The sequence below is a fragment of the Toxotes jaculatrix genome, chromosome 2, assembly GCF_017976425.1.
Source record: "Toxotes jaculatrix isolate fToxJac2 chromosome 2, fToxJac2.pri, whole genome shotgun sequence".
NCBI lineage: Eukaryota > Metazoa > Chordata > Actinopteri > Toxotidae > Toxotes > Toxotes jaculatrix.
Window position 1 is genome coordinate 7,734,543 of NC_054395.1, and position 21,663 is coordinate 7,756,205.

Consider the following 21,663-nt stretch of genomic DNA (forward strand, 5'->3'; position numbering starts at 1 on the left):
GGGTATTTCCCTCACTGACTGCCTTACTGCTCATTATGACGTCGACAGAACCATAAAACCTCATCGTTCCTGCAGTCATGGGTTCCTGGGTGAATTTGCGTCTCGATAGATTTTGTTTACAATCTCATCACATAAAATTCACCTCGCATCCTGTTGAAGTAGCACTCGTCATTAATTTAACACTTAGTCAAAGTTAAGCATCTTCATATTGCAGCTGTATTATTTAAGTAGACATAAATATAAATACAGTAAGGACTGCAATTTGTATATAACTGCAAACCCCACAGTGTTCAGGATACACAACGTATAGTGAGGTGCACAGGCTCAGATTTCCCTGTCCTCGCTCATAGTTGCATTTCTTAATGTGCGTGTGAGCTTCATCTCAGAGATTTACATCATATCTCCAAAAAAACAGAGGAATACAGGTGTGTGTGTGTGTGTGTGTGTGTGTGTGTGTGTGTGTGTAAAATGCACTCATTAAACCACATGGAACATTTCTGTTTGCTGGAACTAGTTTTACCTATTTTTAGAGACAAACCTCATAAACACTGAAATCTGAGGCATTACTGGAAGCGAGCCGTCCTGTCAGTGACTGAATGTTTGTGTGAGGTATTTCAGTGTTCATAGTGCTTTGCTAAAAGCTTTTATTGTGACACTGTTACACAGTACTTTCTACACTAGAAGGTAATAACATATAGTTCTGTACTATTGAATCACAGTTTATTTCACTCGAGCTTACTGTATGAGATCAATGTATTAACTGTGATACTGTGAGAATTAGAGCTAAGTTAGTGTTGTACCAGCACATACGTGTGTCTTAATCAGTTGGGCTGGATGATATAACCTGAAATCTGTATCATTAAAACTGTCACATTTATCTGGATAATGAATTAAGTTATAACCTTTTTTTTTTTTTTTTCATACATCATTACATTTACTTCCATTATGGTGTTGGGTCACATCTGATATTTGTCCTAATTAATTACAGTCTGACCTATTAAAGATTCTGGACCCGTGAACTTATCTATGTCTGATTTTAGCGGCCTTTAGGGAACACCATTTCCCAGAAGCCTTCGACCACCTCAGACTCTTAGCTGTGTGGTTAGCTCAGGCCAGTACTGTAACAACGGCAGCGCGACGGGACTGAACCGTGAACAGGTTTTCATATGGATAGTAACTCTGAGAACTCTTCATTTTCTCTAAATGACAGAAAATACTAAATGACAATATCAAGGAGTTACAGACCTTCCACTAATTTTTAAAAGTAAACAAAAGAGATGAGCAATAACGATAAAGCAATGAGCGATAAAGATAAGAGATAATGTAATTGTAAAGTTTACTGGTGTATGCAGGCAACCTTTTAACTTCGGACAAATCCATGACCATAGTCCCCCCCCCGCAACCAGTCTTTATGCTAAGTAAGCTAAGCCAACTGCCTGCTGGCTACAGCTTTATATTTAGTAAACACACGAGAGCAGTATCCACCTTCTCAGCTGACTCTTAGCAGGGCAGTTACTAAGCGCATTCCCCAAAATGTTAAACTGTTCCCTTAAAAAAGTATGGTTTATCATCCAGCCCTATGAATCTCAGTATGTCAAAGAGTGCGATGGCAAAATATCTGGTAGCAAACTTGCACTTTTGTTATAATAGTTGCCTTGAAAACAAAATGTCGACTGTGTCTTAGCTAAAATCTCATCATCTACAACCATGTCAATGTCAAGAAAATATTAGCTTTATTTAAATGTTGCTTTCTGTGGGCAAAACTTTGTACTGTACTTCAGTGTTGACACTGCCACATGAAGACTTTAGGGGCTTTTAAAATGCCTTTATTTTCTAACCTTGCTGTGTTCACTGTCACCTGAGCTTCCACACCTTCAGTAGGCTACGCTGTCTTATGTGTGCACAAAGATCAAGTGTGGAATCAAAAACATGACAAGTGTTTGGTGAGTGTTTATGTGATTTTGTGGCTAAAATATAATGAACAATTATATTTTAATAAAAACCAACAGTGTAATGAAACCCCCCTTTGCTATGGCACCATCGTGATCATTAAGACATTAAAGCCACTAATACAGTATGTGTATTTAGAATTATTTTTGCTTCATTGAATGATTTATATTATGCAAAGTTGGACAGATCTCTTGAATCATGTCACTTCAAACTCTATATAAGAAAAAAGTATTTTTAAATAATGTTTTTCACCTGCATGGCTCTTGAAACACTGCTTAGGAAAGATTTTGTTTGCCAAGGATGGTTCATCCAGCACAGGCAAGTAGTGTAGTGAGGAGAAAAAAAAAAACAGGTCATCTTTGTCCTGTGTAGCTCAATGGAAAGCTTCCTCTACCATCAGCACAGGGAAAACAAACCTGCCTTTGAGAGAATATCTCTGAGTCTGACATTAAGTGTGTTTGTAATTATCAATAAAACACCACACACACTCAGTGTTGCTGTTAAGGGAATGTATTTGTTGAAACTTCAAGGTAACCAGCCAGTCAATCATCACATCAGCAAGTGCACTTCAGTTATCACATTCACAGTTTTGTGGCACAAATCAACTGGTGCATGAGAATCTCTCAGACTGTGCTCTGTTCACCGTCTCTTCACTGTGACTCACCGAGTCACTGGTCCGACTAAAGGAACATTTCTATTGAAAATAAGCTAAACGTGTCTGACTAGCTGTGCTCATGCACAGCAGCGTCTGGGTATCTGAGGTGGAAACACAGTATGTGTAATCCCTCTACTTGCTACTTGTTATTTGTATTCTGTATTTTCCAGGGAAAAAAAGGAAATTAAAAGGTAAAACATATATTTTCTGCAGCATGTCATGGAGCCAGAAGGAAGGACAAAAAAAAAAAATTAAGGGTGTGATTGGGTTTTGGCAAGTCACAGCTTCTTGCAAATTATGGCTTAAATCACACACTCCTACAAAGGAGAACATTACAAATGAAAACCCTGTAATCCATGGCAATCATGCAATCATAGCCAAACAGAAAAATAAAATGTGGCATAAGCACGATGGCACAAAATTTAAGGACTGAATAAAAGAGGAAGTCACTAATGAAAAAGGCAGCAACACATGGCTCACACACACACACAGATATTGCACCTTTCGAAGCATGACTACAGCAAGAAAAACACAACGTTCCCAGAGTGGGCCTGTTCAGACCTGTTGGACCAAAATGAAATATTTTATAAAAGAAATCTGAAAAATAAAGACACTAAGCTGTAAGTTCAGCGCCAACTTGTCTTGACATGCGTATACTGTTTGAGGACAACTGTCACTAACATCCTCACTGTGGGACATGTCTACTTTAATGGAAATGTTGACTTCTGTTGTTTTGTGGTGAATTCTTGTTGTTCTCAGGAAGAATTAGCTAAACAAAGACATGGCAGATCCACATTAATCCCAGCACTAAATGCTTCCAATTCGTCCAGGTTAGATCAGGGATGAGACACTGTGGAGACAAAACATTACAGTCCACACTGCAAATATATGGACAGTTACACATTTTTATTGTTCTTCAGCCTCTGTGCTTCTGTGCAATTTGAAATAAAATACTAGTAAAGGATACTACATTAGCATGCCATGTCTCAGGTTTAACTGAGTAGGTTCACATCAGTATAGAAAGAAATGTGAAATATAACATTTAACACATAGAGCCCAGATTGCAAAGGTTCAGCTCAGAGTTGACTGAGAGCTTAACTGAGGTGGAGCTGTCTGTCAGTATGAGGGGCAAAGAGACGACCACCCAAGTGATGAAGATGATAACGAGGCTCAAAAACAATAACCTGTCAGAGGTATCAAAGGTAGAGTTCTGTATGAACTGGTGAAACAAAAACCAACCTCTGTTAAAATGAACAAACAGATCAAACAATTACTTCATCCGTCAAACACGGTGCTGGTTCTGTTGGGGCTTGGTCATGTATGGCTCCAATGGAACTGGCCCATTGGCATTTTATTGATTATTTCACTGCTGATGGAAGCAACAAGATGAATATAGAGGTCTACAGCAGCATCCTGAGCTCGGATTCAGCCAAATTAATCAAAACTCATTGGATGAGATTTCATCATTCAGCAGGACGATGGTCATAAACAAACACAGCAAACAGAGAGTTTTTCAGGGTGATGAGGTGAAATGTCTGTTACTGGTGGAGTCACAATCTGACTGAGCTGTATTCCACCTTCTGTAGAGCAGACTATATGATGCTCTTCAGAATCAAACGCACAAGATACTTAAAACAAACAAGAGCTGAACTCTGCTGCTGTGACAATACAAAGTGCCAGCTGATGTCTGTGGGTCTCAGAGTTCATGTAGTCACTGACCGTAAAGCATTTCCCATAAAATATTAAATATAGTGATTTAGAACAACTTTGGGTACTATGTGTTAAAAGAGCTGCATCTCCCACACAGTGTTGATGTAAACCTACTCACAGCTGATGTATGGCACTTACATGTAGTATCTAGTATTTTATGTCAAACTGAATGTGCTGAAGTACAGACATTTAAATTTGCTGGTAGGCTTTATACGACACCTGTAAACAGACTCTGATGTGTAAAATTGGTGTTCCCTTTTAAATTTTTAAAAACTTATGAATCCATTAGTTCAACCTGATATTTTTGTGATACAGGTCATTAATAAACATTTTCCTACATTAACCTCTGCAGTATTAGCATAAATTCACTGACACTTGCTGAACAGGGCCGTTCAGTGCAGTGGAGATGACTGTGGGTGGATTAACCCCTAATGTGCCTGCCTACACCCTAACAAGGGGAGCTCTGACTGGGAGCAGCGCTAGGCTGGACCCAGCCCTGACCACAGCTATGTGGTTGTTTGTTCAGCCTACCTGCCCAGAGCTAAATACAGACAGCGATAGAGGAGGGATGGCAACAAGCTTTTGCTGAGATTTACGAGTGACTGCACGTCTCCCTGGAAATGCCTCTCAGATATAAATTTAAAGATAGTGTCAACGAGTGCTCTGACAAGTGGGATAAGACAGGCCCTGGATGTCGTTTTTCAGCAAAAAAAAAAAAAAAGTGTGATATGATAAGGTTAGAGTTGCTGAGAAGATTTCTATTTGGCATCAGTTTATGTGCAAAAGCCAAGACAGCAAGTCACTTTCCATGCAAGTAAATATTTCCTCTGAAAGAAAAAAAATGGTTTCATATAAAATTAATTTTCACAAAATCATGAGCCCGGATCCACACATTTCCATAATAAATACTTCATGTTCTGGCATACATAAATAAAGGCCTTCCAGAGATATTACACTGTAGGCGCTTTGAGATAATCTGCTGTGTTTCACAGACAGCATATTCACCTGTATACCCACTCAAGAGGAGAACCTGCTCCTCTGAAGCGTGACTTTTAATTTATGGCTCAGAAGAACAAGCCATGGGAAAACCTTTACTGTAGTGGGCACCGCAGGAAGGCTGGTAAGGCACATCACACCAGCTCCACAGCTACATCTAACACACAAAAACCTAAACGTCCAAGGTCTAGGCGAGAAATGAGACTCCGATAAACAGAGAATAAATACTCAATTCTCACTAATGACCTGACAGAAAGTGTGAAGGTGTGTAAAGTCAATGCATCACCTGCACTTTCAAACACTTTTTGGGAACCACCCGTCTGCATTCTGTTCTGATAAACACCACAAACAAATCTTTTTCCTTCTCAGGAAGAAATTCTGAGAAATTCTGGGAACTTTCTCCCAAAAAATCCATTCACTGAAACCAGAAATCAAGTCAGTCTCCACAGCCAGTTTTTTTGTTGGAGAGTAGTAGTGACATGTCTGTGCCTGTGATGGACCACCCTACGCAGGGATGAAAACCGTCCATGGCAACTGAAAAGTGCAAAATGATTATAGCTAACAATTAAGAATGGGATGTGAAAGGTAAGCTATCACAACCGATCTATCCATGGCACTGGTGTCAGTTCCCTTTCCTCTGCCCCTCATCGAGTCCTGAGATACTCTGGTGTGGAGTAGTTGAAGAGCAGGAAGTCCATTCGATACAGGTTGAACAGTTTCTTCTGGTAGAAAGGGCTGATGTGCTTAAAGAAGCGTGCTGCCATGTTGCCGTCAGTCCTGGTGCTCTTTCCTGATGTTGGAAATTTAAGTACCCCCTCCACTCCAGCCAACCTGAGCACAGCCTGAGCATCTGGCTCCAGAGTCTCGTACTTCCCCACTACATCATAGTGGATCAGACAGGGGTGGCACAGGGAGTGCACCCGCTCCCAGTGCTCATTGAAAGGTTCCTCTCGTTGGGTCCGAGGATCCACGAGATACTGGACAAACTCGTGGAAAGAAACGTTATTCCCTTTCTCCAGTGCTTCGGGCTCCGGGTTGAGCCGGTGGCGGCGGATAATCTTGGTTCCATACCGCTTGTGGAATGCGGTGTTGTAGCGACGTGTGAACTTGTTCCGGTAGGCGGAAACCAGCCGCTCGAAGGGCTCTCGCACAAAGATGAACTTGAGGTAGCTGCGAAGGCGTTTGTTGATCTCAGGGACTGAGAACTCGGAAAGGGTGCGGAGCTTACCAGCTACGTGCGCCTCGTTGGCAGGGATGGCAAGGGGGTCAGTGTAGCGGCCGTCACTAGTGAGGACCATAAGGACACGCTTCCAATTTGTGCAGGCTACCTGGAAGTCATAAAACGGAGGAGGATCTCCTTTAAGCAAAAATACACATTTATGCAGAAAGATACTTACAGCTTTTTATACACTACAGCAAACTTGCATCTCAGCAATCTGAACTGCCAGACTGAACACCATTCTGGTAAATACTTCCACCACCACCTCACCCCCGTCCTCGTCAACAGGAAACATAGTGTTGCCACAGTGACTCACACTGAGTTACAATTTGAGCAACATTTTTGCAACTAAGAGAGTGCAAAAATGATCTATTCCTGTTTGTAGTGTACCCACAGATGTTCAGGCAACTGTCACTGGATTAATGTGATACTGAAAAACATGTAAAAACATAATGATTCTCAGGCAGGTCAAGGAGTTTTAAGAAGTGGCTTATTTCTATCATTTTTATATAGACTTATGGAAGTTTACTTAGGTATGGACAGGGAGATAACTATCCCTGTAAAGTGTAAGTCATAGTGAATTTAGCCATTTGTGTATCCTGCCTGTGTCTTCAGATTTGATGACTTAGAGGAGGAGAACTGATTTGGACTCAAAATACAGAACTACATTAGTAGTAATCAGAAATCTGACGTGTACCTGTCCCTTTCATCTTTCTTTCACACAGTATTTTTGCCTCACGTCTCTCCAAACCTTCCTATGTGACAAACTAACACAGTCTGAAAATCTCTGGTCTACAATTTCAGAGCTGCACTACTTAATATAATGGCAACCAACCTTGGGTACGTAGCAGTAAATAAGGCTGTGTTTATCATCCACAATGAGGTGTTTGAGATCCTCTGGCGAAAGCACCCGGCGCTTCCTCATGTGGCTCAGACATGCCTGCTCCAACAGCTCCCTGCGGCCTTGGAGGGACCTATGAGCTGCCAACAGCTCCAGCTGCTTGTGATGAGAACGATGTAGGACGGATGAAAGAAGGCCCAGACAGGCAATTTGAGGGAGGAAGAAACACAAACAGAAACACCTCTTAAAAACTGCTTGCTATATAAAATAGTTTACAAAAACTACATATGTCTTGTACATGTTATGACTGACTCAAAGGCAGGAAGCTGACAAATTGTACATTTCTATGAATGAATATCTATAAGCTAAAAATAAACCAGTAATTCCCACTATAACCCTCCCACATACTTGCAGGGGGTTTGGTATCTTTGCTGACTCAACTAGTGCAGTGCAGCTTGTGACTGTATGTCATGTGTATTCTTCACTGCATTGCATGCTAATGCATGACAGGAAATGACAGGCTGCAATGTGAACTCAGTGATGGCCTTGAATCAGTTCTACAGATCATATCCATTCAGCTATACACTGTAGCATCATTAGATGGTCAGTGTGTAGGTTACTGCACCCCTCAACGTTAATATCCTACAGGTGAGACTTGCACTGAGAAACCAAATAAATAATCATAATAAATAAAATTTTCCAATAGTACTAAACTTTTTCCCTGCCAATGTCAATTACTGTTCCACAGGAAATGTAAAGTCGATAAACATGATATAATATACATAATTAGTGAGCTTTAGAAATGATGGTAACCAGAGTTTGTGACCTTTGAACTTAGCAAGGCTATCTTATTCTCTCTGTTTCCAGGCATGTCCAACAGATAGGAGACCCCGGGCAGACAGAGAACACACTGGAGAGATTATATAGGCGTTCCCAGGCCAGATGGAAAACGTTGCTAGTGAAAAGGACGTCTAGGCCGCCTTGCTTAACCTGCTGCCTGACCCTGGATTAGCAGCAGACAATGGATGGATACAAAGCTGGTAGAACTTTGTAATGACTGTGTGTGTGCGTGTGTGTGTGTGTGTGTGCATCTGAGCTCTCACCTGGTCTCCATTGTAGAGCGTCTGCAGTGGACTTCTCCTGCTTTTCCCTGGTCTGCTGCCAGTCTTCACACCAGGTTCTACAGTTAGACAGAAGATTAAAATCCTCATTATTCCTGATTCGATGTGCATCAAACAAAGCCCATTTAATAGCAGAAGTGTGTTTCTGTGTTGCCTTTACAAACTCACGCTCTGGTTCATTTCTCACCTTCTAACAGTATTTACGGTAAATGGATAATAATACCACAGTAAAGCTTTTGCACGTTGTGGTTTATGCTTCAACAAAAGAATGTGTCTGATGAATTTTCACTGCGGGAGCTTTGTTGACTTTGTCACCACTGATTTATGTCTGATCACAGTACTGTTATTTTTTTTTATAACCCTGTATGGAGGTCACAAATGAGAAACACTTTTTTGCAATGCATCAAGTATTTGCACAGAGGTTTAAATTACACTGTAAAGATGTCCAAATGGAGTTATAGGGACGGTCAGTCAGAGCCAACTTTCCAACCCTCCTCTGGTCTGCCTTTGTCATGACGTGATCCCTCTTATAAAAAAAAAATCCTCACACTTTCCATAGATTCCACAGGAACCAGGGTTGGGTGATGTTTAAGGCACAAGATGATGTCAACAATGGATGATGATCACTGGGGATTCAAAAAGCTCCTTTTGTAAATCAGATGGGAGAAGCTATCTTAATAAGCATATTAAACCCTGCTACTTTGTTTCTTAATCAGTCCTTTTTTTATTTGACTTTAGGAAATGAATCTATCCACAGGAAATTAACTGTAGGACACGGTACAAAACAAAACAGATTTGGAGAGCACCCACTACCAATTTCCTAACATTACACAAACAAACAACCATAAATATGCATCGCTGATTAGCTGTGGGTTTGAACAAAGCTAGCTTTGCCTGCACAACATGTATTTGTAATGACAGACCTGCTGGAGGCTCTGCTGGTTTGAAGAAGTCACAATATCTGGATGGAGACCTTATTATTGTCTCTCCTCTCTCCACCAGCCTCTATAAACACATCTGTCTTCTCCTTCCACCCCCCGACCCACTCCCATCCCCCCTCTCTCCAGGCCTGATGGCAGGCAGCGTTGGTGTCTGCAGCTAATGATACTGACCAAGAACACTGATTTGTTTTGCACATGTGGCTCAAGGGTGCCAAGGGTCGCTTTACATCTTACGCAAAGCTGGAACGAGAAAGAGGTGAAGAAAGATGGGGAATGTGTTATATGCAGATATCTGAACGGGGGAAACCACTTGAAAGAAAGTCTTTAAAATGATGAGAAAGCTCAGTACCATCATATGGAAAACATATCAGCTGGCAATAAAAAGCAAGGTGAAGGGTTATTCTATGGAAGTGAGAAATCAAGGAGACAGAGGTTGTTTGTCTCCAACCTCTGTTTCTCTGTTTCTCTTCTTTCTGCTGAGTTGGCGTTGAACAAATAACATAGAAGTTTCACTGTTTTGAAACGGCACAGAAATATAAATAAATCTGTGTGGGCTTGACAGTCTAGTGTCAAGCTCTAAATCATTACAACTTCCTGCCATTCTGAAGAAGAAAACCGAAAAAGGAGAACAATTACAGGGCCGGTGACTCAGCAAGTACAGTAGAGCATGTAGTGAAAGAGGATCTGAGATAGACAGTAAGTCTGAGCCTGCCGTGATACAGCCTCTATCTGTCCCTCCTCTGCGTGAGCTCACATGATTCACCAAAAATCCTCAACTTCCTCTGGGTGAATCTGTGCCACATCATCTGAACACAGAGATAGACATCTAAGGCCTGCTGGACCCTGCTGAAAGGTTTTGCTGGATGCGTATAATCCACATCTTAGGCTATGTATGGACACATGGCACACACACACTTACATCTAATTTATAAAACTTTTTTGTGAATATGATAAAGTATATACACATGATAAAATATTTTGGCGAGAACTCAGAGAATCAAAGTTATAATGCGTTGCTGATAGGAAGAAAGAAGAACAACACACTCAAATCCCAGAGGTCTGAAGCATAAAAGCTCGTCGTACAAAGAAATCAGACAAATCTAAATCCCAGGTACCACTGAATATAATGAATAAGGTGTCTAAGCTCTCAGTCAACAGCACTACCGTTCACATCTTACGCAGCAAAAGCCTTCAGCAAACTCAGGACGCTTCCTCAGGAAGCTGGAAAGTAGGTCAAGAAACACTTGTGGAGGCTCTACTCATATTAATGCTTTGTTGTCTGTTTTCAAGTATGAACACTACATGATGGAGAGGGAACATTTAAGCATTTCATCCATACTGATATCATGAGGGGAAAATAGGAATTGGGTGGAGGAGTGGGGGGTAAATGTCAAATACGGAGCTAATTTATCAACTAAAATCATCAAGGGAGAATGTAGAGGTGCTGTAATGTGTTTATAAAGTCTGAAAAGACTGAGTGATTTAAGGCAATACACCATCTAATAAATCACTCTATTTGAATCTGCCCTTAAAAGATTAAGTTATCACTAACATGCTAACAGAGCTTTAAATTCTCTACTTGCTTTACTTTATGCTTTAAAACTGGTAAAATGGGTGGCAATTTGTTAACACTGTTTCACACAGGAGCTCCAGACAGGGAAGTGAATCCCTGTCTGGATTCGTCCTGTTTGATGACACGTATTGTACTATTGTACTTTCCAGGCAGTGGTAGCCTTTGTAGAATCTCCATTATCCTATGACGTATTCTGGGTGTAGAGTACATGGGTGCTTGAGTGAGTTAATTGCTTGGAAATCCTAAAAAGGAAAAAAAAAATAAAGTTCACAAGGTTTCACATTCGTGGTGTGACTCAAGGGATGGCAATGATGGCCTATCAGGTTGGCAATCCACCATGTTGGTCCAGACGGAAATATCTCAACTGTGGGACAGACTTCCATTAAACTTTGTACAGGCACTTATTGTCCCCAGAGCCTGAATTCTAATGACTAATCACCTAACTTTTCCTCTACCACCAACCGGAAGGTCCAAGTTTACACTTATCCAGTGAAATATCACAACATTTATTAGGTGATTTCCTGGTTTCCAAATGACCCATTCTGATGATTTTGGTGATCATCATCATCATCATCATCATCATCATCATCACCACTGACCAATTACACTAATGGCATTCCCTTCAACCTTGGATGTACTGCGTTTAGTGCTAATTACCAACTGTTAGCATACGGGAATGTTATGCTAAGATGGTGAACATGGTAAACAATAAAAAGCACCACGCTGCATAGACTTTGCAGCTGTGTGTCAGTGCACAGCTGGTGAGTACTAAATGTGTGAGTACACGAGTGTGAAACTGTAAGCTTGTTGAGGAGGGGGTAGTGTCCCTGTGCTCTGCTTTGAAGAGACAGAATTTCTTTCTGACATGCTGCTTGATTTGTAGATCTGTACAAACTATAAACATTACAATAAAATCCAGCTAACTCATTCTACTCATTCTATGCATTTCTCTTGAAGCTGAAGAGTCTATTGTCCCTACAAGACATCAGCCAGCCGAGACTTTCTCCTCCATTAGTTTTGTAGTGTAGGTAAAAAGTTTCCTTTATAATCCATCAGTGCTTTTAACTGTGCTCACATTGTCAGTGTTTTCTCTGTTAAAATGAGCAGCACACATCAGAGTCTGCTCCTGTTTGATGACAGCAAAGCACATCATTTCTGTGTCGTGTGCTTTATCACATACACCAGAAAACCGCCACTTCCTCTTAGACCCAGGAAGTGACACAACACTGACAGTTGAAGAAGAGCAGAAGAAGCCCCAGTCTTACTACGCACACAAACAATCCCATTTTGAACCTGGGTCTGTGTGATTTAACAGTCTGCCAGGCGTGTGAAGCTGTGCTGGTGTTTTATTCCCAGACAAACAAGGTTCCATTAAGTCTGTATACTGGTCTGGATCGTTATAAACAGACAGCTCTATCTTGTGACTAATCAGCTGACAGAAAGACGGGGACAATGTTTGTTAAGAAGTCTACTAAAACCACTGTGTGGGCCCAATACATCGAAATATTTTAGGTGTAATTTTTTTTTTATTTTATTTTACAAGACAAATCTCTGCCCTCGTCTGATAGCAAATAATCTTCTCTTTTTTTGAAAAACCTCTTCCCTTTTGTCACTATGATAAAGAGCAGAGAGGTAAATATTTACTTAAAGAGGTAAAATTGTGCTTAATTGCACTTGAAAGGAGGGCCTGTCTTTATGAGAGCCACGTGGTGGAAGTTTCCGTGAGCTGTAACAAAACTGTAATGTAACTTGCTCTGAGTGAGGTGTGTAAGAGTCCGTTTCACAACATAACTGAAAGTGACTCACAGAGAAAATAAGATGTCACAAACAAAAACAACGGAAGACAGGAAGACACACTGGGGTTACCAGAGATAAAAGACCACCTGACTTTTTGTGTTTGTTCTGAGTGTAGCTTCGTTTAAAAGTGTCACACTATCCACATGTGAGGAGCTGCACATGGTGGTAATTAGACCAACAAGATGGGGTGACTTTACGATCAGTGATATTCTTTGTAAGGGGGCAAGCACTTCCTTTTAATCTTACCCATACCCTTTCTTCTGTTCACTTGCAGAGTTCTTTAAAATGTTGCATGCAAAAATGCAACACACATATATTTGCAACCCCCTTCTAATCCTCCAAAACATTAAAAGGGTTTGGTCTGACAGAGTATGAGTTCACTCAGGGTAGAGATGAAGGTAGAGGGACTCTCCTCAGCGGGTGAGGCCCTAATAAGTTTGGGTTATTATTCACAACTGTATAAATACAACCTGAATGTTAGGGCCAAGACAAGAGAAGCCAAAGGGGATTAAGTGACCCCAGCAGATAATGCGTTTAGATTTAATATTAGAGCTGGACCATATGGCAAAACATGTTATGATATTGTGTTTCATTTCAGTCAATAAATATACTTTATTCACAGTAATTAAGTTACTATTTCTACTGAGCTTAAAGTTCAAATTCCCTCGAAGAGTCAGATTCTGCAGTATAAAATGTTTGCAGCTCTCATTAGCTCCTATTAGCATGGGTCAGTTATGTTCATGAGTTAAAATCCTTCATTCTTAATGATACTTATTGGTCTTTTGCTGTTAAAACACTTAAGTGCAGCACTATTATAATTTGTTACTGGGGCGTTTCTTTGAGTGTCTTGCTCTTCATTCCCAGGCACTAAAATCTAACTACTACTGATACTGTAAGTGCCTGCACTCTGCGTGCTTTATTGTGTGAATCAAACTTATCTTATTTATTGCTACCAAAACAACAACATGAGGGGTGTTAACTCAGTCAACCCAGCTGTGCCTCTTTTAAGAGGTATGCTCTGTTCCAAAAGTACTGTTGCGCTGTATGATCAATTGTGACTGTGATGTGATTATTTCTCAGTGCTGTGCAATGCTGTCGAACAATTTAACTAATCCACAGTATAAGTTGTTTAGATCACCAGGCCCCAACAAATACTAACATTTGATACAAGCACGTTACAGGTTTGGGTCCAGTTTTCCAAAAGCGTCACTACATTCTGACCACTGCTCTCCTGTCTCTCAATAACAGCGCTACTTGTTGTTTGTTGATCCCAAACTAATAAACTCCTTTATAACTGAAACAGCAAAGAACTTACAAAGATGCACACAGAAAATGCCACAACTATTGGTTTAATAGAAAAACTCAGAGGCACAGTCTGATCAGACCATGAAGCACTGACACCATAACAGGATCTTCAGCTACTTAAAAAACAGTCCTTCAGCTCTCGCTTTTGCATTTAACTCCACTTATGCTCAAGCGCTTCCTCTTTATAAAAACCGTGGTTAATGTTGTCGGTTTGAAAAATGGGGAAGCCAGAGGGCATACTGATTTACAAGATAGAGCGTGTTTGTGATATTAACAAATAGACATTTTGACATGCACCTCACAGGATGAGGCAGAGCAAACAGCCAGCAGATGTAGCATGTGGTGTTCAGCGTGGTCCGAGGAGCTGCTGGCATTGTGGGAGCCTTAAAGGCATCGCAACCCTGGTGTTTGTGGGTAAATACACGTATTCAGTGACAAAGCTTACAGTGTGTGTTTGTGTGCCTACAGTAGGTTGAGGTAAAAAATGCACTGTGAGTTGTGCAGGGACCCTGTGTGGTTGCAAGACAGACCAGAGCAAGTCTTGATGTGTCCTGTGTTTGGACTTGACCTGCCGGTCATTGGTGGCAGATTTTTTTTTTTTTTAATTCAGCTTGGATTTGATCAGTATGTGTGACCACTGTTGTGACAGAGCACTTGAGACTTACAACAGTGGCATGGTGCAAGGCAGAACCCACTGGTATAAAATGTGTTATTCAGGTGCCTGCAGGCTGTTTGGCTTGTTGATCACACAATTCGCTATTGTCTCTGATAGCTGGGAAAGGGAGAGAAGAGTTTTCCCACCCTCTAGCATGTGAAGTCGTGTACAGCTGCCCAGTAAATGAAGTGGAAAAGTTGGAGAGGGTGAATGTAGAGCAAACAGCACCGTGAACAGAGAATATGTTCATGGTTCAGAAATAATTATTTTACCAAGAGCAAACCCCAGACACATTCAAGTCCTCACTGTGCTCAAGAGCAACGTTCGTCAGTTTATTTTGAATTCCATGAAATGATGCAAACAAACCATTACAGACGAGGGACGTCACAAGAACCGAATCTTCAGAACCGAGCTGATGCCAGAATTCTGAAAATGTGACAGTACTTGTCCACCGAGGGCACCACGGATGTGTTAGGTACTAGAGATGAGGGGTTTTTTTCTTGACATACTGGGGCAGCATAGTAAGTAATTCTACAAGAGTTCTACTCTTATTTCCAACACAAAGGGAAGATGAAGGATGAAGGCAGACACAGTAAACAATAACAATACATGGAATGGCAGCAGCAAGTGCGGGTGCAGCAACAGGTCCACCCCATGAAAATAAACATGATGAGAAATATTTATACAGCGATATCATAAAATCTTACTTACAATGGCAAGTGCATCTATATGCTGAGAATAAGGGTTGATTAACTTGGCCAAAAGACTGACATGTTTAATTTCTCACACCGTCCCATCTGTCGTGTTTCGTATTGAAATTTCAGAGAAAGTTTCAACGTTCACACCCTAATTTTTGGTGCTAAGGGTTATGACAGAAAATAGTTTCCTGCGTCAAACAGCAAATGCTAACAAGTTTATGCCATCATCTGTGACGAGTGCACACACTGTGCACCACCCTTCCACTGAGCAAAGTTACTTGGCATAGTAGCACACATTGTACGTATACTAACACGACACACACATTGACACTGCAACACAGCACTGCTGAGTCAACGCAACCACATAAAAGCGAATGAAAGGAAAAAGAAAGTGGGTGTGTTTCTCTATTTTTGTTTAAATTATGATGTTTCTAATAATAGATGCTGAATGGAAACAGCACACGTCAGGGAGATTTCCTCAGCATGTCAAAAACACCGGCTTGAGGGAGGTATTTTTGGGGGGGGTCAAAAGTTTGCATTTAATCTTTGCTAAATAAAACAAATCGGGTCAAGATTATCTCTCTAAAGCACCTAAAGTCCAGTACTTCGGAACTGAGTTCATGGCAGTGCAGGGGGAGGACAAAGATTTGTCCTATTTTTATCAGGGGTGCACATCTGATATTTTCTCACTCGCACCTACTTTGAATTTTGTTATCTTAAAAAACTGATTTGAGAAGAGGGACAGTGATCACAGGCCTGACATTCTCTTGCCCATGACTTTAAAGGCATGCATGAACAGATGCTGCTGACCGGTCCTTAATGAGAGATCTGTTGTCCTATACAACTATAATATAGCCTGAACCCTTCAAACAAAACTCTTCACGCTTCAGTCTACTGAACTGATGATGACTGGTGAGGTGTTTTTTGCTGATCTTAATGTTAATTAACTTGTAATTCATAAAGTTCACTAACACTGTGCACCTGTAACAGATGCAGTATGGTTAAAGTATTGTTTGTTTTGCTTTAGCCTTAAGCCAATACATGCTTCATCACTTATTAAGTCATCCATGTGTCCAGTGTCTTGAACTCCTACTGATCAATTTAACAAAGTTGTTTGTGGGCTCCTTCTACAACTAAATCTCAAAATAAAAAAAACATCTGAATCTCAATCACTCAAACTAACCGTTAACAGATAACAAATCTGACATGACTTCACTAATGAGTTTATAATAGCACACTGGACAGGACTCGTATTTTTTCCTGAGAGCCGAACCAAGGGTGTTGGCACAGGAAGTCAGACAATGAAAGCACAACAATAATATGCACTGTGCTCTGTGTCCAGTATTAAATAGTAGGCTTAATTGGGAGATGAGGTTCTGTTAGCCAAAGTGGATTGGAAACATGAGGGCATTTTAAAAGGAGATCTACAATGTCTATGCTCAACGTACAAACACAGGACTACATCTATGAAGCAGTGGCAAGTATTATTCTCTTTTTGGGGAGGAAGGGCTTGGCTCAGTGTTGCATGGGGGTTTTATGTAAGCAATGAAATAAGATCACAAAAAACTGCTGAGAAGAGGCAAGACGAGTAGAGAAAGTAGTCCTGTGATATAGCCGACATAAAAAAAATAAGCTTTTATCATACTTGGCCATAGGATTTCACAGGTGTTGATTAACTTTATTATTATTATGAATTGATTTCCAATGTAGCCACAAACAAACAGTAAAAACTATAAAAAGTGACAAATAAATCAATGAGAACTCTAAGACATAGTCCACACATGGTAGAATAATAAAAAATCTGTCTAAATGCTGACTGAGTTAGTTGTTGGTGTATAAAATAAATAAGAGTGGAGACAGAACACAGCCCTGAGGAGAGCCCAAACTGGTGGTAGATCTTCATAAGACTGTTACCATTGTACCACGCATGGACACACTATGAAAATCATTTACCAGAGGTTCAGCCCTAAGGGAAATGTATTCTTGGCTCTCTTACTCACAGTCATGATGTTCCCAACAGGTCTACATAAAGTGTGATAGTGGAAACCCTCTGACTTGGACTTGGTCTGATCACGTGTTGGTGTCAGGTCTGAAAAAAGTCCTCTTTCAAAAGTCATTTTAATGATTTTTAACTGTTGTATGTATGTGCAGATGAAAAGGAGGTTGTTCTTAAAAACCATATCTATCCTTATACAGACTATAAGTTACACAGGAGGTTTTGACTGAAACTGATCTGGATCTCAAACATGTCTCATGAATAACTCAAAAATGTTGATTAAAATGTAGTTAAAAGTGGAATAAATCACATTTTTTTGTCAATTAGGAATGCATTTTTCATTATTAAAAGTAATAAAATACACAGCACATAGAGTAACATATGAGTACATTCTGCATAAGATTATTGTACTTAAATACAACTGGCACGTTCCTTCTATCCTGCTTCAATTCACTGGGCTCCAGTATAAAATAAGAACAGTTGTGAGAAATGAAAAGGAACGGAAAACACTGAGATGATGCATGATAAGAATTCAGTGCTGTTTTTAAACCCAGTCTGACTAGATACGCTGCAATTAAGGAAGTCCTGTGCTTTGTTGACATCCTGTAAATGAGTCCTGTCTAATGTGGTTTTCATGGCCACTGGTGGGGCTGTAAAGCAGACAAGCCTAAACAGGTCAGGCAGTAAAGGTACATGCACCTAGTTGGTAGACAAGAATCGGTAGGAGTGCTAAAGTGTGCTGCTTGTAGTTTTGGAAGCATGTGTTTTGTTTGTCTGTCACTGACAGCTCAGCATAAATTCAGTGTTTGATGGTCTAAAAAGGTGATTTATTGCTGTGGTTTTGTACTGTTCCATCATGGGGTGTGTGCTGGAGACAATTCAGGAGAAATTATGGGTGTAATGATTTATTTATTGTTCATTCTTTATCATTATCATTATTATTTTCATCAAGTGCTCTTCCTCCTTTCTCCCCCTATCTCTCTGACTGAGCTCTGACTTCTCCCCCAGGAAGTCTGCAGTCCCCTGGGGGCCAATCCGTCTTTCAATGTCCAGAATGGGCTCAGCCCAGGAAACAAAGGGAGAGGAGAGGTAAGGAGAGAAGAGGAGAGCAGGGTTGGAGCAGAGGAATGCAGGAGGTCTCGGGGAGGGGGGTTCTCAAAACATTCCACTGTTCACAGTGAGCTTATTCATACTCAATTTCATTCACATTTCATTATGTCTGTGTACACGGCCTCTGTTTCATACATGAACACGCACGCACGCACACACACGCACACACACACACACACAGGTGTGCCAGTGTCCCTGTGTCAAAATTATTGTTTACCAAAGGTGCACAACCCTTGCAAGAACAGAGAGCCCAATTTAAAAGACTGAATGAAGAACTACACTATATTATCTAGCAGTTATTACTTCCAGCACTCATTATAAAAGCGTTATTGCTAGGGTATTTAAATGTATGTATATTTATATTTTTAATATCGTTACAATACTGTTGATGTAGTTCTTTGTGTTCAAAGACTGTATGTGTATGTGTATGTGTATGTGCGTGTGTGTGGGATCTCACCTGGCTTGGTGATGCTCTGAAGGTAGAGCACGAGAACGAAGAGCGAGCCGAGGCACGTCGCCAGGAACAGGCGTCCTCCTCTGGGTATCCTCATCCTGAAGCCCCGCTCTGCTGGCGGAGCCACCGACCCCTCGCCGCTGCCTCGACACGGTTCATACGAGACCACCCGGCGGAGGATGAGAGACTCTCCGAAGAATTACGAGCCTATGTATTAGCTGCTGGAAAAATATCAACAGCCCATCCAGGGATAACGTTTACTGGCCTTTTGAGCGACACAGTTGTTAACCGTTAACTCTGACTCTGAAGTGGAACATGGATCCACCAGCGCACGATGTGGTCTTTACCCGGTTTTTAAAATATGGTTAACTCAGTAATGATGACAAATCAAACAAGGTCACCTTGGACAAAACATTAAAGAATGTTACAATGACAAGTCTTAACGCAGAATAAAAAGTTATGAACAGGCAGCTTTGTTTCGCTTTAGCTCCACTTGTAACCCACACCACCGGTGTCTGCAGTTTGTCGGAGCTACAGAAACTTCTGCTCCGCCAAACAAGGACGGGGCACCGTGCCATGACGTCACACCCACTCCTCTCTCGCGCCCTCTGCCAGAGTCATCGGCTGCTGTGCTGCCTTCAGGTAATGCTGGACATTTTTAAGCCTGACTGAGAAAGTTGGTTTCTCCACGTGAATTATACTCAGCTGTTTTTGTAGAAATTGAATAGTACGAACAACACGTCTCATCCCCCTGTGGTTAAAAAAAAAAAAAAAAAAAATACAATGAACATTTTTGGCCTAACGATTAAAAGTAACCGCCAGTGATTAAATCCCACTACAATAAGCTGTACTATCTATCTGAGAAGCGTTGGCTTACAAGGAGAACATGAAGGTACCACTTAAGTCCTTCACAGATTTCAGCATGAACTCAGGTACATCATGTACTGTCTTGTGCAACTACAGACAGCAAGACGACGCCGGCAGTAAGACGTTTTATGGAATAAAAAAAAACTACAAAAAAATGGAGCAACGTGAAACTTCCATAAACATTTACTAAAAGAGTCAGAAAATAAATATACATATAGGCTACAATGTGCATACCAGCTGGCTTGCTGTGAATGTCAAATATGTAGTTCACATCTTATTTTGAGTCATATTTTAAATTACTTATTGTAAACCCAGAGGCTGCAGGGAAAAGAAGTGCTGATCTGTTGTGCCACTGTTAGAAACTTAAAATGGCTGCAGTACTGACTGCTCTTGCTTTGAGCACCATCATGCAATCTGATATAACAGGCCTACTTACAACAAATGTTACATTATGTAAAGTAACAGTACATTTACTGATGCTTAACTATTAGAGTTTATATGTGCATTTGTTTTTCTTTTACAGCATCCTTTCACTGTTTATATGCAATTCATAAACTTCACATTCAAGCAAGGCTTTAAATCATGTCATTACTAGAGGGAAATATTTTTGACAAATTGTAAGCCATTACTAATGGAGGATGGTGACAAATATATCAAGTTAGAGGCTGACTGAAAACATAGTCATGACCCAGAGAACTCAATGTGTAGATTAAATCTGTCAGAGTGAGCAATATTAGAAATTATCTATGTTGCAATTCTGTTTCCAAATAGTGTGCGTAATGCACACCAGATTTACCCACAGCATTATATTATATCATGTCAGTCAGTTTTGGTGTGACTGAGTCTGTCACATTTCAGTGTGAAGAATAACAGCACCACAAACACACAGTAACTCACAGTAAATGCACACATACAATCAGCAATACATACTATATAGATGGTATTCATGTGTGTGTGTGTCATTCACACAAAATTTTGCACAAGAAAAACATGTTTACCCATTTTTAAATGCATTGGTTCACATTTGGACCCATATTGAATGGCACAACTATTCATCAAGACAGGTTATATTGTTGACTGCTTTCACTCTCATACACATTTAAATGCTGGTTTTGTAAATCTGTCAGTAAAGATATGAAAATAGAAAAAAAAAAAGTCATACTGTTGTATCAGGATGGAAATAGAAACAGACAAAGAGAAATACACAGGGAAATTACAAAGAATGACAGGAAATTTCAAAATGTCGTGAGCTTGAGGCCTCCGAAGGAGACTGATTTTCATCAAAAGTTTCCTTTTTAAAGAGGAGTTATTTTCATTAGTGAATAAGATGTATGTGCCACAGGGCACTGTAACGTCAACATCAGTTCTGTATTTTTCCTTCAAAATACAGCCCAAACTGCTTACTCCTGAGGCAGGATTTAACCTGATGAAAGTCTAAAGACGTGGCAGAGCCACTGAGGAAGTGCCAGGTCAGCGTGTGAGCAACATTACCATTCATGCTGCCATATCTGAGAATGCTGTAATTATCCACATGGCCATCATTAGGCCTACAACATGCAATGCCTCCTGGGATTCTTGGAAACACTTAACAGAGATCTCAGACTTGAGAATGAGAGAGGCTTGGTTAGGAAAGCCTTGGCAAATTATGTGGTTGTTTGGGCCACTGTTAGCTTTTGCCACACAACTCTCACCAGTAGATGGTTTTCTGACCACCCACAGGGCTTGATCCACTACCTACTTGTCACTAAGGAGTTTTTCAGTATCATCTCCACTCC

The 21,663-nt window shown here is 40.6% G+C and overlaps 1 protein-coding gene and 1 long non-coding RNA gene across 3 annotated transcripts; one reads left to right on the top strand and one right to left on the bottom strand.

Annotated features, from left to right (window-relative positions):
- Positions 1-2,452: 2,452 nt before the first annotated feature.
- On the bottom strand, positions 2,453-19,155 carry LOC121193204 (carbohydrate sulfotransferase 11-like). 2 transcript variants are annotated; one of them, XM_041055422.1, is made up of 4 exons: positions 19,025-19,155; positions 8,475-8,551; positions 7,366-7,527; positions 2,453-6,639 (listed from the first exon to the last, which is right to left on the bottom strand). In XM_041055422.1, exons 1-4 carry the CDS (start codon positions 19,116-19,118, stop codon positions 5,956-5,958), a joined length of 1,017 nt encoding a protein of 338 aa, XP_040911356.1. In that variant the 5' UTR covers positions 19,119-19,155; the 3' UTR covers positions 2,453-5,955. The 2 variants fall into 2 exon arrangements, with proteins under 2 accessions (XP_040911356.1, XP_040911347.1); XM_041055413.1 differs by having other exon boundaries at positions 7,366-7,530.
- LOC121193217 lies at positions 16,948-19,779 on the top strand. Its single transcript, XR_005895263.1, has 3 exons — positions 16,948-17,548; positions 18,466-18,546; positions 19,047-19,779. It is a non-coding gene; the product is annotated as an uncharacterized LOC121193217 (long non-coding RNA).
- Positions 19,780-21,663: the final 1,884 nt, after the last annotated feature.

What these genes read in the sequence shown, in the direction of transcription:
- LOC121193204 (XM_041055413.1), bottom strand. Translation starts at nt 19,118, where the DNA reads ATGAGGATACCCAGAGGAGGACGCCTGTTCCTGGCGACGTGCCTCGGC. An exon ending in TCAGAGCATCACCAAGCCAG is followed by an intron (nt 8,552 to 19,024) that starts GTGAGATCCCAC and finishes GTCTAACTGTAG; the next exon opens with AACCTGGTGTGAAGACTGGC. An exon ending in TTTACTGCTACGTACCCAAG is followed by an intron (nt 6,640 to 7,365) that starts GTTGGTTGCCAT and finishes TATGACTTCCAG; the next exon opens with GTAGCCTGCACAAATTGGAA.